General features: G+C 48.9%; 1 protein-coding gene across 1 annotated transcript in view; it reads right to left on the reverse strand.

Annotated features, from left to right (window-relative positions):
• The window catches only part of scn4ba (sodium channel, voltage-gated, type IV, beta a), a gene marked incomplete at both ends in the record, with an annotated part of 44,928 nt that overhangs the window by 3,712 nt on the left and 21,216 nt on the right, over positions 1 to 20,000 (reverse strand). The window contains one exon of the mRNA XM_080544910.1: positions 910 to 1,073. Within this exon, the coding sequence (XP_080401036.1) occupies positions 910 to 1,073 (164 nt within the window). The remainder of the gene's footprint in view (positions 1 to 909; positions 1,074 to 20,000) is intronic.

Below are 20,000 nucleotides of genomic sequence, written 5' to 3' on the forward strand. Positions count from 1 at the left end.
CACAGCGCTTTCAGGGGGGGGGGGCTTAGTATGGCAGTGTTCTGAGGCGGGGGGGGGGGGGGGGGTCTGGGAGGTGTGATGGCATGTCGAGGGGACGGCACGTTCCCTGCTCTGGGTGTGTTACAAAAGCAGATTACGGAAGCAGGACTCTGGCGAGAACAGAACAGAACAGAAGCGACGGGGTAAAATAGACCCCTCTGCCCGTCCACCGTTTCTCTCCCCCCCCCATCCCCCTCCCTTATTATATACAGTATATATATAATAATGTATATATATTACGGACCAAGCTCCGGACCTGGGGTGATAGGGCCTTTTCAGCCGCAGCCCCGTCCCTCTGGAACGCCCTCCCCAACTACATCAGACAGGCCAACACCCTGCCAACATTTAAACAGGCCCTCAAAACCCACCTCTTCATGCTCGCCTTCACCAGTTAACCCTCTCCCCCTCCCCTTCCCATGTGTCCCCAGCACTACCTTAACTAGGCCCCTATACTTTCTTTTATTTTTTTTATTATTACTACTTGATCTTTTCAGTTTGTAAAGCGTCTTTGAGTGTCTAGAAAAGCGCTATATCCGTCTAATGTATTATTATTATTATTATTATTATTATTATTATTATTATAATCAGTTATATAATCAATTAATTTCTTGTTATTTTGTATTATGTATCTTATTGGAAATTGTCATTGCTTTTAAATCAGCATCTGTGCCCGTCCAAACCTGCTTTTTAATTTCTTATTTCTTATTATCATATCTTATTATCTGTGTATTGAATGTCTGCCTGTGTCCTTGTGCTGCCCCTCTTGAACAGGTCCCCCTTGAAAAAGAGATTCCTTATCTCAATGAGGTCACCTGGTTAAATAAAGGTTACATTTTATTTTATTTTATTATTATTATTATTATTATATACCTTGTTCATGGTTCCGTTGTCGTTGTAGTGCCAGTTGAAGTAAAGGTTCTTGATGCCGATGCAGCTGGAGTAGGTGCAGGGGAGCAGCACTGTGCTGCCGTTCATCGCCTCCACGAAGGGGATCTTCCCCGCGGACATCTCCAACGCCTGGGCACCCCATACCCCTGAGAGAGAGAGAGAGAGAGAGAGAGAGAGAGAGAGAGAGAGAGAGAGAGAGAGAGAGAGGGAGAGAGGGGGAGAGAGAGAGGGGGAGAGAGGGGGAGAGAGAGAGGTTTAAATGTTTCCTTTATTCACCTTTCAGAAAAATACAAGCTAATTCACTTGTTCCATAATAGAATATAAAACAACAACAAAAATAAACAAAATTACAAACATTAAAAACTAGAAAAACTCAAAAATTAAGTACAAGCAACTCTTCTTCGACCGAGCACAAAACCCCGCCAATACCCCACATATTTATAAAAGCATCTATATTATCCGTCAGTTTATAATACACAAATTCCAGCCTAAGCCGTGCGAGAGAGAGAGAGAGAGAGAGAGTGAGAGAGAGAAAGAGAGAGATGTGGGGAGAAGCGAGAGAGGGAAAGAGAAATCAAGCCAGGTACTGACTGACTAAAATGAGATGACATAGAATACAAGAGACAGCACTTAGTTTGTACCACGTATGGAAAAATGTCTGAGCCAATCACTTGTTTTTATCACGTGTTTCTTGTTAACTGTGTATTTTTCAAAACAACCCAGGCGCCACGTGCACCAAGTCCACCTGCATTGTGAGAGATGTCTGCACACAGACTCATGCACACAGACACACACACACACAATCCATCTTTTTATTGTTATTGTTTTTGTTTGCTATGCACCGTGGATGGGAGAGAAACGCAATTTCAGCCCTCTGTATGTCTGTACATATATTGGATTGACAATAAAGCTGACTTTGACTTCGACCATCTGAATGACCTCTAAAATGTGGGTCTGTAGTCAATATTTCAGTGAAATTGCAATTCAAAAGTGGCAGAGAGAGAGAGATAGTAGAGAGTAGAGATGGAAAGCCCAACGAGTGAAGGTTTGACAATGAAGGACAGAGAGTGAGAGAGAGAGAGACAGGAGGACAGGTAGTGAGAGAGAGAGAGAGAGACAGGAGGACAGGTAGTGAGAGAGAGACAGGAGGACAGAGAGTGAGAGAGAGAGAGACAGGTAGTGAGAGAGAGACAGGAGGACAGAGAGTGAGAGAGAGAGACAGGAGGACAGGTAGAGAGAGAGAGACAGGAGGACAGGTAGTGAGAGAGAGACAGGAGGACAGGTAGTGAGAGAGAGACAGGAGGACAGGTAGTGAGAGAGAGACAGGAGGACACGTAGTGAGAGAGAGACAGGAGGACAGGTAGTGAGAGAGGGAGACAGGAGGACAGAGAGTGAGAGAGAGACAGGAGGACAGGTAGTGAGAGAGAGACAGGAGGAGAGCGAGTGAGAGAGAGAGACAGGAGGACAGAGAGTGTTCTGTGAGGTGGTGTTGGGCCTGGCGTGGTGCAGCGTGCAGCGGCCAGTGGTATTTTCTCACCATGTGGTTTGGCGTCTGTGGTCAGAGGACTCTGCACAGGGGCTATTTATAAACCTGTTCACCCCATCTCAATATTTCATTCTAGGGAAGAGATGTGTGTGTGTGTGTGTGTGTGTGTGTGTGTGTGTGTGTGTGTGTGTGTGTGTGTGTGTGTGCGTGTGTGTGTGTGCTTGTGTAGAAGAGTGTATGGTGGGATGGTAAACAACTCTAGCATGAGTGTGTGAGTGTGTGTGTGTGTGTGTGTGTGTGTGTGTGTCAGCTGCCAGTGTCCAGCCCAACACCTCCAGTAGTTGAACATGGAAACTTGACACCACTACAACCCAGCAAGTCTTCTACCTTCCTGTCTAAAGTGGACTTCACAGGGTGGGTGGCAAAGTTGTTTTCTGTGCTATCCGAAACGGATGTTGAAATGGCTATTTGTCAACAACAGAGTTTCAAACTAAATTAAACTTACAAAAACCCCACTGATGCACCATTTCAGTTAGGCTGTACTCAGGTACTTAAGTAGTACTCAGAAGTCACATGTCCAGGCCAGAGATCCACGCTTAAGTTGATTTATTGTCCATTTCCAAGCAAAACACTCACGTTCAATGGCTGCCTCTCTCGTACTCTGGTAAAAAAAAAGCATATGAGTGCCTCACTAGTGGTGCCTCACCCGACATACACACCTGCTACCTTTATCCCAAGTGCTGCCCCTAGTGGTTACAAATAGAATAAACAAATACAAAAATAACAAATAATAATAACAAAATAATCAAACTAATGAAATAGCTGTGCCCTTAATTACATTTTTAAAAATAGGGGTAGGGGTAAAAATAAGAAATGGGATTGGGTCTTAGACTAGTTATTATATATATTATTGGTTAAAAAAAAAACAGTCAATATAAAATATAGATATATATCTAAATATAATATAATAATATCTAAATTAGTTTAGGCTTAAGTTGAACCCTGAGAGACAACCCCTACGAGAGTTCTCTAGAAGCTAATGTCCCTGGTGACAAGTGCTGTCATAGGAACATGGCTGCTAGTAGATTAGATTAATTTTATTGTCATCGCAGAGTACAAGTACTATACAACGAAATGCAGTTTAGCATCCAACCAGAAATGCAAATAGTGATATAAGGGCATGATATAAGTAGAACAAGAATGGTAGTAATAGGTAACTTGTGGGAAGTGCAACAAAGAGACGACAGACGTAGGTTGGAGTCGAGGATGTTTACTTCACTCACTTCTGCTACATGCTAACATACACTCTCCGTGACAACCACAATAACTTCACCCGGAACCGGAAACCCTTGCCCCTTTAACCCCCACTCTTAAAGGTACAAACCCTTCTTGGTGAATGTCTCTTAATGTGAATCACCACACAGGCCCCCCCAGAATTCACCAACCCAGAAGGTACAAAAAACCAAGATAACCATTAAAAGTCCAACTGAACAGGCAATCCATGAACAGTACTACAGTTAACGTGGCGGGGGGCGGATCAAGCGGCCGAAACGGCTGCGCTTTGCAGGAGGGGGATTAAGGGTGAGAACTGGAACTGGAGCTGGAACTGGAACTGGAACTGGAACTGGAGCTGGGACAGAGGTTGGGGTAGGGACAGAGGTTGGGGTAGGGACAGAGGTTGGGGTAGGGGGCCGCCCCCGCCGCGGGGGTAGGGCCAACTGAACTGGCTCGTCAATGTTCAAGTGAGCAGGCTTGAGACGGTCTATAGCGACCCGCTCTGACCTGCCCCCCATGTCCACCACAAAGTGCTTAGCGCCCGCCTCCAGGACACGGAAGGGCCCGTCGTAGGGGGGCCGCAGTGGAGCCCGATGGCTGTCGTGTCTGATGAAAACGTACTTAGCCAATGGCAGGTCCCTGGGGACGTAGGACTGGGGGAGGCAGTGACGTGATGTCGGAATGGGGACGAGGTCATTCACAATGCCCCGGAACACAGTTCTATGAGAGGCGGCCGACCAGGGAGCTGCAGCCTCTGGAAGAAACTCCCCAGGAACCCGCAGTGGCTGGCCATACACCAGCTCGGCGGACGAGGCCTGGAGATCCTCTTTGGGGGCAGAGCGAAGACCGAGCATGACCCACGGGAGGCGGTCCACCCAGCCACTGTCCATCAGGCTGGCCCGAAGAGCGGCCTTCATGTCCCGATGGAACCGCTCACAAAGACCATTGCCCTGCGGGTGGTACGCCGTAGTGCGGTGGATCTTCACCCCCAGGTGCTCAGCAACCGTAGTCCAGAGCTCCGAGGTGAACTGGGGGCCCCTGTCGCTCGTGATGTCACCTGGTGTGCCAAAGCGGGCCACCCAGCACCCAATGAACGCCCGGGCCACCTCCGCTGCCGTAGTAGAGGCCAGGGGAACAGCTTCTGGCCACCTGGTGGTCCGGTCCACCATGGTGAGGAGGTAGGTATATCCGTGAGACGGGGGCAGGGGGCCTACCAGGTCCACATGCACGTGGTCAAAACGCCTCTCTGGCACCACAAACGGTGCCAAAGGGGCTTTGGTATGGCGGTGCACCTTAGCGCGCTGACATGCCACACACGAGCCAGCCCAGGTTCTAACGTCCCTCCGGAGGCCAGGCCAAACAAACTTAATCCCCACCAATTTAGCCGAGGCTTTCACCCCCGGGTGGGAAAGGCCGTGGATGGTGTTGAAAACCCTGCGCCGCCAGGCAGCCGGCACCATAGGACGTGGTTGGCCGGTGGAGACGTCGCAGAGGAGAGTGGCTTTGGCCGCGTCGAACACCACGTCCTCCAGCTGCAGTGCAGTAGGAGCGACCCGGTAGGCCTGAATGTCAGAGTCTGCGGCTTGGTCCGCCGCCATGGCGGCATAGTCGAGTCCTAAGTGCACAGACCCGACGACCGCCCGTGAGAGGCAGTCGGCGACGAAGTTGTCCTTGCCCGCCAAGTGCTGGATGTCCGTGGTGAACTCGGAGATCGCCGAGAGCTGACGCTGCTGACGCCCAGACCATGGCTCCGAGGTCTTGGCCATGGAGAATGTCAGTGGCTTGTGGTCCACGAAGGCGGTGAACTGGCGGCCCTCTAACAGGAATCTAAAGTGCCTGGTGGCCAGGAAAAGACCCAGCAGTTCCCTGTCAAAGGTGCTGTACTTGCGCTCGTTGTCGCGGAGCTGTTTGCTGAAGAAGGCCAGCGGCTGCCAAGCCCCGTTCACCCACTGCTCGCACACCGCCCCCACTGCATAGTCAGAGGCGTCCGTCGTGAGGGCGACCGGGGCTGTGGGAGACGGGTGCGCCAGTAGAGCAGCGTTAGCCAGCGCGTTCTTAGCAGCCCCGAAAGCCTTGTCCATCTCCGGGGACCAGTCCAACACGTCCTTGGGCCCTTTTCCCCGCAGGGTCTCGTACAAGGGACGCATGAGGTGGGCGGCATGGGGAATAAAACGGTTGTAAAAATTCACCATGCCCAGGAACTCTTGTAGAGACTGTATCGTGCGGGGACGGGGGAAACTGGTGATGGCCTCCACTCTGGCGGGAAGAGGGGCGGCTCCCTGCGGAGCGACATGGTGTCCGAGGAAGGTGATGGATGACTGCCCGAACTGGCACTTGGCTGGGTTTACAATGAGGCCGTGGGCCCTGAGCCGCTCAAACAACTGCCGGAGATGTGTCATGTGCTCCTCCATGGACGCGCTGGCCACCAGAATGTCATCCAGGTAAACAAACCTGAATGGCATGTCTCGGAGCACAGAGTCCATCAGGCGCTGAAACGTCTGCGCCGCCCCTTTGAGGCCAAAAGGCATTCGCAGAAACTCGAAAAGTCCAAAGGGTGTGATGACAGCCGTCTTTGGCACATCCTGCGGATGGACCGGCACCTGGTGGTACCCGCGCACCAGGTCCACCTTGGAAAAAATGACGGCCCCCGCCAGGTGGGCAGAGAAGTCCTGTATGTGTGGAACGGGGTACCGGTCGGGGGTTGTGGCGTTATTCAGGCGACGGAAATCGCCGCAGGGGCGCCAACCCCCGTCGGCCTTAGTCACCATATGTAGGGGGGAAGCCCACGGGCTCTTTGAGCGGCGCACGATGCCGAGTCGCTCCATGGTCGAAAACTCCCCTCTGGCGATTGCAAGCTTGGCCGCGTCGAGGCGTCGGGCCCGGGCATAGACTGGGGGGCCCACGGTGGTGATATGGTGCTCTACGCCGTGCTTAGCCACCTCCGCTGAGAACGTGGGTGTAGTGAGGTCAGGGAAACCGGCGAGCAGGCGTTGATATGGATCCCCGGTGGCCAGCGTGTTTGCCAGGCAAAGCGCTCCCGCCCCCCCCAGCGTACAGGGGTACGAAGCAAAAGAGAGGGCATCGATCAGGCGACAGTTCTTAATATCCACCAGCAGGTTAAAAGCACAGAGGAAGTCCGCGCCCAGAAGTGGCGTGGATACAGCAGCCATAACAAAGTCCCAGCCGAAACGGCGCCCGCCAAAACACACTTCCACATACCTGATGCCAAATGTTCGTATGGGTGTGCCATTAGCGGCGTCCATCTGGGGGCCGTGTCCGCCGGCCATGGTGTCCACTGCCTGCGCTGGCAGGATGCTGCGTTGAGCGCCTGAGTCGACCAGCAACCGCCGGCCAGATAAGGAGTCGGCGACGAACAACAGCTTGCAGTCACGGCCGGCGCCCATAGCCGCTAATGAGCGCCGGCCCTGGCGTTTCCCTGTACCCTGAAACTGCATGGCTTGCGACACTGCTTGGCCTTGGACCCAAACCTTGCATGGTAGTAACAGAGCCCGTCGTCGGCTTGGCGGCGGGCCGTCACCGCGGCCGCGGTGTCTGTATAGTCCTCCAGGGGTGGAGGTGGGGTCAAGTGGTCTGGGTGGGGCAGCAGCGCATGGATAAACTGCTGCCGGTTAGCGAGGTACACCCTGTCGGCCTCCGCAGCCAGAGAACGATAATCCTTGGTGGAGGAGAGGGGGGAACTGGCCAGTGCTGTGCGCACAGGCGCCGGGAGCTGCCGCAGGAAAATGTGTGTAAACAAGAACGAGGGATCAGCTGATCCCAGCACCGACAACATTCTCTCCATCAACTCCGACGGTTTGCCGTCGCCGAGGCCATTGAGTGACAGCAGGCGGTCTGCTTTCTCTAATTCTGACAGCTCATAAAGTTTCAGCAGGAATGTCTTCAATGCACCGTACATGCCGACAGCCGGTGGATCCTCTAACAGCATCATCGCGCGCGCCGTTGTCGAAGCATCTAACGCAGACACCACATGGAAATATTTAGTCCCATCCTGCGTTATCCCTCTCAGCCGGAATTGGGCTTCTATGTGGTGAAACCACGCCCGTGGGTTCTGCTGCCAAAAGTCGGGCAGCTTGACGGTTGCTGCGTATATGTTAGCATAGTCCGGTGCGGGCAACGCGGCGGCGTTTCCGGGGTTCTGGACAGACATCTCGTTCGCTTTCGTCAGGGTCACCAATGTGGGAAGTGCAACAAAGAGACGACAGACGTAGGTTGGAGTCGAGGATGTTTACTTCACTCACTTCTGCTACATGCTAACATACACTCTCCGTGACAACCACAATAACTTCACCCGGAACCGGAAACCCTTGCCCCTTTAACCCCCACTCTTAAAGGTACAAACCCTTCTTGGTGAATGTCTCTTAATGTGAATCACCACAGGTGAGGACAGGTAGTGAGAGAGGGAGACAGGAGGACAGAGAGTGAGAGAGAGACAGGAGGACAGGTAGTGAGAGAGAGACAGGAGGAGAGCGAGTGAGAGAGAGAGACAGGAGGACAGAGAGTGTTCTGTGAGGTGGTGTTGGGCCTGGCGTGGTGCAGCGTGCAGCGGCCAGTGGTATTTTCTCACCATGTGGTTTGGCGTCTGTGGTCAGAGGACTCTGCACAGGGGCTATTTATAAACCTGTTCACCCCATCTCAATATTTCATTCTAGGGAAGAGATGTGTGTGTGTGTGTGTGTGTGTGTGTGTGTGTGTGTGTGTGTGTGTGTGTGTGTGTGTGTGCGTGTGTGTGTGTGCTTGTGTAGAAGAGTGTATGGTGGGATGGTAAACAACTCTAGCATGAGTGTGTGAGTGTGTGTGTGTGTGTGTGTGTGTGTGTGTGTCAGCTGCCAGTGTCCAGCCCAACACCTCCAGTAGTTGAACATGGAAACTTGACACCACTACAACCCAGCAAGTCTTCTACCTTCCTGTCTAAAGTGGACTTCACAGGGTGGGTGGCAAAGTTGTTTTCTGTGCTATCCGAAACGGATGTTGAAATGGCTATTTGTCAACAACAGAGTTTCAAACTAAATTAAACTTACAAAAACCCCACTGATGCACCATTTCAGTTAGGCTGTACTCAGGTACTTAAGTAGTACTCAGAAGTCACATGTCCAGGCCAGAGATCCACGCTTAAGTTGATTTATTGTCCATTTCCAAGCAAAACACTCACGTTCAATGGCTGCCTCTCTCGTACTCTGGTAAAAAAAAAGCATATGAGTGCCTCACTAGTGGTGCCTCACCCGACATACACACCTGCTACCTTTATCCCAAGTGCTGCCCCTAGTGGTTACAAATAGAATAAACAAATACAAAAATAACAAATAATAATAACAAAATAATCAAACTAATGAAATAGCTGTGCCCTTAATTACATTTTTAAAAATAGGGGTAGGGGTAAAAATAAGAAATGGGATTGGGTCTTAGACTAGTTATTATATATATTATTGGTTAAAAAAAAAACAGTCAATATAAAATATAGATATATATCTAAATATAATATAATAATATCTAAATTAGTTTAGGCTTAAGTTGAACCCTGAGAGACAACCCCTACGAGAGTTCTCTAGAAGCTAATGTCCCTGGTGACAAGTGCTGTCATAGGAACATGGCTGCTAGTAGATTAGATTAATTTTATTGTCATCGCAGAGTACAAGTACTATACAACGAAATGCAGTTTAGCATCCAACCAGAAATGCAAATAGTGATATAAGGGCATGATATAAGTAGAACAAGAATGGTAGTAATAGGTAACTAATGTAATGTAATGTACAGTATGTGTAGATGTAGCCTAGTGTTGTAAACATCAGTTTAGTTTAGAGGTATGTACAGTTATGGGCTATATAGGCCTACAGTTATGAGCTATGTACAGTGAGTAGAGTTTGCGGTCCTATGTACTAGCATTGACATTTTTTTCAATTTACCTAACATGGGAACAAATGGGGGGTGGGGGGATGACATATCATAAAAATTGATTTAATAAAAACTGCTGCACTTTCAACATTGTAGACATTTTGATGAACTGCTTCATGTAATTACCTCGTCTTCTAGTGGCCTCTCGTAAACCACATTGCTCGCTATAAAACATGCCGACAACATAGGCTACACGATCTGTTTCTATGAAAATGGCTGGAAGGACCTTTAGGATACTTTACCTGTCATTACTTGAGTAGATGTGCCAAACAGAACATAACACGCACACAGTCCTTTCACATGGCTTTAGACCTATCGCTAAGCCACGCCCCCTTTGAAAACTCGGACAAACAAACAACGCTTCACTGACATTGACTGACTGACCGACCGTGACTGAATGACATTCAATGGCGGCAGTTGGCAAATTTCTGATTTCTGATTCACCACAGCAAGTAATAGACATGTTTTTTTTTTAGTTTTTTTTTTTAAAGATGACAAGAATATTTTGTCCAGAAGCTTTTCACCATCAGATATTAGCGAGTTGTTTGTCAGAGTTTTCTGCCTGTCGTGACTGTTGCCGTGATATGATTGGACAATTTCTATTTTGGGGTGTTGCGTATTTCTCTTATTGGTTATGAATCAAAGAACAGTTAGTTTAAGACAATTTAATCAGACAGATATATACATTACATGCGTTCCCCATGGACCTCGGCTGGAAAGAGAACGCTCTCTCCCTCTCTCCCCGTTTCGTTCCAGAGGGGAGGGGCCAGCGTGTATGTGTGTCTTTGCCCAACCCCCAGAGGTTCCTGTTGGTCATCTGGTTGCCATAGAACCCTCATTGTTAGAGGGCATCATGTCCTTGCATGCCCTGGTATGTGTGTGTGTTTAAAATATACTACATATTCATACATAGATCATACATACTACAGAAATATACGACACATCCCCCCTCGGACCACCCAGAGGGTGTTCCGAAACTAAACTACCATAAAACAAAAACAAAAACACAAAACCCCACAAAACATCCCAAAAATTTTTTTTTTAAAATAAAATAAAAAATTAAAAAATAAACAACAACAGACAGAAAAACTACACCAACACACAACACAAGAAGCACAATAACACAGACCAACCCAGGACCAGTATTAGGAACCAAAGATATCATAAACAAAAAATAGAAAACAACCAATAATAAAAAGAATTTTGAAAATAACAATCACAATTAAACTAAACACAGTTCATCATGCACAAATCAATACAGCAACTTCCAACGACCGATGTTTTCTTTGTCCTTGAAGCGTCAGGGTCAGAGGTTACTAGCACTTGTACCCAGTTGGAGAACAGCCTTTACCGCTGTCTCAGATTGATAACACTTTCATAGTCAGGAGCTTCCATTTTCGTTGCGCTAGGAACAGAACCTCTCTCCTAGCTTTGTATAACCACCACATCACTTCTCAACTGACCTCAATCACACGATATAGAAACAAACAAACAATACACAAATAATGACATTCAGTTATCATAACACATAATTCTCCAACAGTAAGCATAGGACAAAGGGAATGCATTAATGCATAGATCTTCACCTCAGGTGAGGACTAGTCTTCTGAAAAGTTCATTAACGTGGACTGAGTGACTGATTTTCCAAAAACAGTCAATGAGGCCCTGCCTCCTAAGAAAGTCAAAAATCATGTCTGCTATAATAGGTGCTCCTATCTTAGCAAAATAAGTTTCCCATGCCCCTAAGACCGTTTCCAGCCATGCTATCATCTGCTGTCCATTCCCGTCGTTCCCTTTGATCTGCTGCTTCACTACCCTATTCATAGTCTTTAATCTTTTCCTAACTGGTCGTCGTCCGTCAGTGTCATTGAGGTTCAGGCAGCCGCCTGGTCCCCTCCCACGCTGATCAAGGTCTGGGGAGTCGCCCTCAGCATCATCTGAAGCATGGTGCAGGCACTCGCCAGCATCCCCAGTAGCACAGGTGTCCAGGCTTTGGACACTCCCAGGCTGGACCTCCAGACTGTCAGCACTCTCTGCTTCGTTGGTTTCTGGTTCATTGGCATCTGGACAGCTTTCCACTGTCCCCTCGGTTTCAGGCACTGCCGGTAATGTCACTGGCTGTAACACTGGCATTGCCACTGGCTCAGGCAACACCACAGCATCTCGTCGTAGCTCCTCCTTCTCAGGTTCTCTGGGGACCTCGGCACCTGTTGGCACAACATCCTGCCTACTCTGTACATCCACCCCCCTGTCCACCACCCGTGGCCCTATTGGGGTAGGGATATGCCCAGACACCACTGGTGTACCCACTCTGATGTTGTTTCTCCAACAGACCCCACATTGACCTAAAGCATGGTCAATCTGTTCCATCAAATATGGACTCCAAAACCCATATTCCTTGGTGATCTTGCGTCTTACCTCCCCCCTAGCCACATGTGCTAATCCATGAGCTTCCCGTATTAACATGCCTATTAAATCTGAGGGTGCTACAACCAACCCCTCATGATTCCTCCATAGACCTGTGTCATCCTGACTTGCCCCCCTTGCTAGCCAAACGCTCTTGTCTAACGTAGTTACTCTACTCTGTAACATCAATAAATCCTCAAGTGTGACCATGCCCTGTAATTGCTTTTCATGTGTGACCAGAAGACCTTTACCTGCCTTGTCTGCTCCTGTAATGGCTTTGGCTGCATCCTCTGCAGCCCTGTTACCTTGTGTGACATGTGATGAGTCAGACCTGTGTGTGGCACACTTCACTATGGCTAATTCCTTTGGCTTCATCATGGCTTGTAACAGCTTCATGATCTGTGCGTGATGCTGTATAGGCGTACCATCAGTTCTCTTAAAACCCCGCCCCCTCCATACAGCTCCATTAAAATGACAAACATTATGTGCATAGGCAGAGTCGGTGTACACTGTCACTCTCCGTCCGGTTCCCAAGTTGCATGCTTCTGTGAGGGCAATCAACTCAGCCAACTGAGCCGAGCAAGGCTGAGGAACTGCCTCAGCCTGTTCTACAATAAACTTTGAATTCTGTGCTTTAACTAAGGAATACCCAGCGCACAAAGTTTCTCCTACCCCGTAACAAGACCCATCAACCCAATATTCTATATCAGCTCCCTTTAAAGGCAAAGCTTGTAGGTCTGTTCTATGCTTAATCACTCTGGCTGTCGATGGAATCTGAACACCGGATGGCACCGTCACCTGACAGCCGTCAGGTGTGCATTTTACTGTACAGTTCAATTGGCATAGAGCATCTCTCCCTAGCAGCCCTGTTGGCGTGTGTTCTGACACAAATGTTGACAGAGTTGCTCTCTGTCCCTTGTACTCTAAGTCTACAAGCTCAGTTGTAGGAATCAGCTGTTTAATTCCCTCAAATCCGATTGTCTTCACATATTCTCTAGACATAGGAAGGTGTGTGGCGCCTTCAGGCTTCTTTGTCACCACCAGCTGGCACCTCCCACTCGGATCTTCCGGGCACCCCTATAGGCCAGCTGCTGGGCCTCCGTAAGGGTTCATCACTCCTGGAGCAGGTGTAGTAGGGGGCCAATATCCTCCTCCTTGGCTCCCCCCTGCGCCCCCCTGGGGCCTGTTGCAGCAGGTACAGGCTAGATGTCCATTCTGGTCGCATTGGCAACATGGTTCTAGCATCTCCTTCCCTGCTGCTGTCCATCCCCCTGGTGGTGGTCCTTGGCCAGCCTGTGTGTACATCTGGTATGGAACCGCTTGCACCCCTGGTGGTCCTTGTGGGTATGGATACCCCCCTTGTGGCCCCTGTGGGTAGGACTGGTAAGTAGCAGGATACCCCCCTTGTGGCCCCTGTGAGTAGGACTGGTAAGTAGCAGTCTGCACTCCAGGTGGCTGTTGCTGTGGGGCTAAAGCCTGCACTCCCTCTATGTTCCTCTCGCTTTCAGTCAATTGCAAATGAGTCAATATTCTGAGGGATTCTTCGTCTCGTGCCTTCTGTATCTGAATATTCTTTCGATATAACTCAACTTGATGAGCTACGTGGTCTATATAAACAGCTTTGTTCATGTGTCGTAGCCCCACCACTTCTGCTAGCTTATCCTTAACTGGGGTAGGAAGCCCTTCTTGTATTTTTTCCCTGATTATGGATTTTTCTAAGGGGTTATCTTCAGCGTCTTTCCCTGTCACACTTCTCCATTGAGAGTGCACACGGGCAACATAACCCCTGGGATTCTCATCCCCCCCCAGTGGCTTCACAATGATATTGTCTGGGTGAATGTGAGTAGGGTAGGTCTCTCTGATTGCTTTCCACAGCCTGCCTCTGTTTGCTGCGAAGAGCTCTGGATCATAAACTGATGTATTGATATATCTATGAAGTCCTGCCTTCATCAATATTTCCTGCATTGTATCCAATCCTGCAATAAAAGCTAAGAGTCTTTTCAGGTCTCCCATCGCGGCCTGCGTTCCTGTCAGTATCACGTCGACCTCTCGCGTCCACGAATGTCCTCCCTCCTCCAGAACTGGGAGTTTCTCGATCACTTCAGACAGATCTGTATGATGCCACGGATGATATTCCATCTTGTTACCCCGAATCAGCACTGGACAGTTCTTTAATGTATTTGATGACATTCGGTGACAATCTCCCTCTTTCTCCGGGCGTCTTCTCCCACCTTTCCTTTCGGCTGTGGCTATCATCTTCCTGACCTGCGCGTTGTAGCCTCCATCTGCATTGTCGTCATCACTTGAGTCTTCACTGCCATCTTCGCTGTCATCTTCCTCGTCACTCCTGTCGTCCCCTTTTCCCCTTGGCTCCTTCTTCTTCTTCTGGGAATGATCCTCCAGTGCCTTAGCATATGGAGGGGGACTGGAGGCAGGACGCATGTCTGGGGATGGAATGTTCAATTTCTGTTCCAGTGTTCTGGCCAATTCTTTTTTCTTTTCCGGTTCCATCTGAGCTATTTTCTGTCCCTCTACCTTAAATAGATCTAAAATAGCTAACTCTAACTTGCGTTTCTCTGATCTAATCTTTCCTCTTTGATGTGCTTTGTGCCCATTGATAAGTATTTCCAATGTTGCAATTAATTGTAAATTAATGCTGCCCTCTTTCGGCCACGGCTGTTCAATGTATGCCCAACGGCTATTCCATTTCGTTGACATTTTGCTAATTTCCCTAACAAGAGGATTCATTTTTTCCACTATAGCCATAGGGGATAACGTAGCCAACATTCCACGATGTTCACTAATATCTTTTAACAGCTTCGTTGAATTCGACCCCATTCTACTTTGCTCAATATGCTGACAATATTCTATATTAGATAAGGTGTACGCTTCTTACAACCCACCTTATTTTGTCTTGTTTGCTAAACAAATGCTAGTCCAATATAACTGTATTAACCATCCCCACAAAAACCCTGCAACTTCAGAATAACAGACTTGCCTCTTGTGTATGTCAGTGCAGTATTAACTTAAATCTAATAGCTGTGTAAGTACTTTATACTTAAATGTGTTTCCTAATTGTTTATGAATATGTGTCACTTAATTACTCATTCAATACTAATTACAGTTCTGGTCAACACAATTATTAAATCACAAAGGCTGGTCACACCTAAGTATTCACTGATCCACAAAAACCCTTTTACTGCTCAATTATCAAATATGTACTATTCTGCTATTCCTTAATCAAACACTGTGGAAATGACCTAACTTGAAATAAAAGATGTAAATTACAAATATTAATTATAACCTGTAAAGAAATCGACTTGTTATTTGGAAAATGATTAATTATTAATTACAATCTGTAAAGAAATCAACTTGTTAGTGAAAGGAATGAATGATTAGTTAGAATTATTCATTATATAATCATATACATTGATTTAATACCTGTGGCGTCAATTAGCTGTTATCAAAATATTAAACAAAAGGAATGGTTATTCAGAATGGTTTTCACCAGACAGTCACAGACATTTGACCAAACCTGTGGAATCAATCAATTGTGTTGTGAAACAGACAAATATTCAACAGTCATTTACAAACATCATATGCTTTGAATCTAACCTAAAGTCACAATCTATTCTTTTACTTTTAACAGACAATGACAAATATCTTTAAACTACTTTAAATCCCCCGATGATCAATTCACTATCCTTCTATCTTTGAATCACTACAATCTATGTAATGCAACAATCACACGCAACGTGTCTGTATGTTTGAACAACAGGAGCGGAAGGAGGAGAGGGAGGGGCTAGTCTCTGTCCTTTTCCTCCGTGGGGAAACCCGCCGTGGACTCCCAGATCAATCTTTACAACATAACATTGCTTTTCCACAATAATGCCATCTTCCACGACACAACAACTTCACGATTATCTTTCAATCCAGTTAGACTATTATTTATCTCATTCAAATATTCTACAATGCAGTCTCTTCACAGAGATATCTAGGCTTCTTTGTGTCCGCGTGTCTGCGCGCGTGCCCGAGCGTGCGTGTTATCGCTCCGTTTACACAGGACAATACAAGGCAGGGGACACTGAGGGAGCCAGGGCCACTCAGAAGGAGGTGAAGAAGGAGCTGAGAGCAGCCAAAGAGGAATACAGGAGGAAATTGGAGGGCGGGCTAGAGGCCCACAGCTCCAAGGAGGTGTGGAAGGGCTTCAAGAAGATCACGGGCCACAAGCAGCCACATCCTGTGGTGGAGGGGACCCGAGAGCAGGCAGATGACCTGAACTGCTTCTTTAACAGGTTTGACCAACCATCCCCCTGCCACCCCCCACAGCCCCCGACCCTGTCACAGCCCCCGACCCTGTCACAGCCCCCGACCCAGCCCCCGACCCTGTCACAGCCCCCGACCCAGCCCCCGACCCTGTCACAGCCCCCGACCCAGCCCCCGACCCTGTCACAGCCCCCGACCCAGCCCCCGACCCTGTCACAGCCCCTGACCCAGCCCCCGACCCAGCCCCCGACCCAGCCCCCGACCCTGTCACAGCCCCCGACCCAGCCCCCGACCCAGCCCCCGACCCAGCCCCCGACCCAGCCCCCGACCCTGTCACCCCCCCCATCCCCCTGTCACCCCCCACAGCCCCCGACCCTCTCCTCCCCTCTCCAATGTACCGCACCCCTGGCAACAGTAGCCCCCACTCCCCCTGACACCCCAGCAGCACCCCAACAGCAACTGCCTCCCCTTACCAACACCAGGAGCCAGGGAGCATGCTTCACACCTGGAGACACCGGTACTCACAGCTTTATAACATCTGAGCAGGTGAGAAGGCAGCTTTCCAGGGTGAATGTGAACAAGTCCAGAGGTCCAGACAACATCAACCCCAGGGTTCTGAAGGTGTGTGCTGGAGAGCTGGCGGACACATTCCAACATCTCTTCAGTCTATCTCTAAGACTGAGGAGGGTGCCACAGCTCTGGAAGACCTCTTGCATCGTCCCAGTGCCAAAGAAGGGACGGCCCAGCACCCCAAACGACTACAGACCTGTCGCCCTGACACCACAGGTCATGAAGATCCTGGAGAGGCTAGTGCTGCAACACCTTAAGCCCCAGGTGAAGGACTTCCTGGACCCCCGGCAGTTTGCATACCAGGAGAGCATGGGGGTGGAGGACGCCATCATTTACATGCTGCACAGGGCCTACACACACCTGGAGAGGCCACAGAGCATGGTGAGGACCATGTTCTTCGACTTCTCCAGTGCATTTAACACTATCAAGCCATCACTGCTGGCTGACAAACTAGCAGTGATGTGTGTGGAGGACTCCCTGACGGCTTGGATCCACAACTACCTCACAGACAGGCGTCAGTATGTGAGACTGCAGGGCTGTCAGTCTGAGGTGGTGGTGTGCAACACCGGTGCCCCCCAGGGAACTGTTCTGTCACCCTTTCTCTTCACCCTCTATACCTCCGACTTCCAGTTTAGCTCCGACCAGTGCCACCTGCAGAAGTTTTCGGATGACTCCTCTATCGTCGGTTACATCACAGACGACAGGGATGAGGAGTACAGGGCCCTGGTGGAGAGCTTCGTGCAGTGGTGCGACACCAACTACCTTTTGCTTAACACCAGCAAAACAAAGGAGTTGGTGGTGGACTTTAGGAGGAAGAGAAGGACCCCAGCCCCCATCACCATCAAGGGGGTGGAAGTCGAGAGGGTGGACTCCTACAGGTACCTGGGAGTACAAATTAATAACAAACTGGACTGGACTGACAACACCGAGGCTCTTCTCAGGAAAGGGCAGAGCAGACTGTTTTTCCTGAGAAGGCTGAGGTCTTTCGGTGTCTGCAACAAGCTGCTGCAAATGTTTTACCAGTCGGTGGTTGCCAGCGTTCTGTTCTTCGCCGTGGCCTGCTGGGGTGGAAACATCTGTGCCAGGGATGCTGCGAAGCTAAACAAACTGGTGAAGAAGGCCAGCTCTGTGGTGGGGACCGGGCTGGACAGCCTAGAGGTGGTGGCAGAACAGAGGATGGGGAAAAAACTGGCGGCCATGCTGGCCAATCCCTCCCACCCGATGTACTGCGAGCTGGCAGGGATGAGGAGCAAGTTCAGCCACAGATTTGTTCTCCCCCGTCAAAGTACAAAAAGATTTGGACAGTCCTTTATTCCAGCTGCACTCCGACTCTACAACCAGGCCCTGCAGGGTGGGGGAGACCTGGAGATGGAACTTTTGGAACTTTTTACTTATTGAGCCTGCACTGTTTTATGTTTTTTATTGAATGTTTTTCTGTTTTCTGTACTGAATGTTTTCTGCCCTAACTGAGCTGTTTGACAACAAAATTTCCCCATTGGGGACAATAAAGGTTTTCAATCAATCAATCAATCAATCAAATGGCGTCTACGCTCCGCTGACAGTACACTGCAAATGGCGCCCAAGCTCCGCCCACACAATGGCGTCCTCTCACACAGACAAAGAGCCTCACGTGTTCTCCACTGCTACAATACAAAACAGACTACCCAGTCCACCCACACTCCAACACATAAACACAACCTCACCGAATTTTACACAGACACACACGATATTCCAATACCGTACAAACAAATCACATACCTTACCATCAAACACTATATTTTACAAAAAACGGGCTTCAAAGTCCGGCTCTCACCACCCACCCATCAAAGATTATGAAAAGTTTGTTTCTATTCCAACAAGATTACCGTTACACAGATTCTTTTGACTATAACTTATCTGAGATTTACAGTCTATTTTAAACACACCAATCGACTAGAGAGAGATCTCTGCAGAAACCCTACCTTCTTCGTTAGATTGAAGTTTGCAAAATACTGTAAATTAAGCTATATTATCTCCGTTGCTTGCTCGCCATGTGTTGCGTATTTCTCTTATTGGTTATGAATCAAAGAACAGTTAGTTTAAGACAATTTAATCAGACAGATATATACATTACATGCGTTCCCCATGGACCTCGGCTGGAAAGAGAACGCTCTCTCCCTCTCTCCCCGTTTCGTTCCAGAGGGGAGGGGCCAGCGTGTATGTGTGTCTTTGCCCAACCCCCAGAGGTTCCTGTTGGTCATCTGGTTGCCATAGAACCCTCATTGTTAGAGGGCATCATGTCCTTGCATGCCCTGGTATGTGTGTGTGTTTAAAATATACTACATATTCATACATAGATCATACATACTACAGAAATATACGACAGGGGCGTGGCTTAGCGATAGGTCCATTGTTTACAGTATCAACCCTCACCTCCCTTTCCTATTTACACTGTTTTAAAACAGCCTCTTGACATTTGTATTCTATTTTTTATTTCATCTGTATCTGTCCAGGAAGTCCCATTGAGGTCAGAATGCCTCTTTCTTTTCTTCACCTGATGTTTGTGTCGAGCAGAGCCGTCGTGTAAAGACTAGACTGCCATTGGAAAACTGCAAGCCAGCAAGTAAGATGAAATATCTTAAATAAAGGCAATATATTCCTGTTTTTGTCTGAATGCACTAGTTTTCAGATATATTTTACATTGTATTGCTTTTTTTTCCTCGTTTTTGAGAGCTGACTGTTTGCAGTGAGAGCAGTGTGTCCCGGGGGTCGGCCCTGGTGGTTGGCTGGTCCAGTATGAACAAGCATGGCTGGCCACCAATCATGTGTCAGTAGCCCCAGGAGGACTAATCACTCAGTGGGTTTTTAATTAAAAGACCCGCCCTGCTGCTCACCATGCCTCCCCCCTCACTCCCTCCCTCCCTCCCTTCCTCCCTTCCTCCCTTCCTCCCTCCCTCCCTCCCTCCCTCCCTCCCTCCCTCCCTCCCTTCCTCCTCTCCCCCCTCACTCCCTCCCTCCCTCCCTCCTCTCCCTCCCTCCCTCGCTTGCCTGGCAAATAGATCACCTCCAGTCACTGTGCAACGCCGTGCATTAACACACACACACACACACACACACACACACACACACACACAGACAACATGCCTACAGACACAAAGGCACACGTGGACAGGCGTGAAGG

The sequence above is a fragment of the Nansenia antarctica genome (assembly GCF_963989245.1).
Source record: "Nansenia antarctica genome assembly, chromosome: 14".
Taxonomy (NCBI): domain Eukaryota; kingdom Metazoa; phylum Chordata; class Actinopteri; order Argentiniformes; family Microstomatidae; genus Nansenia; species Nansenia antarctica.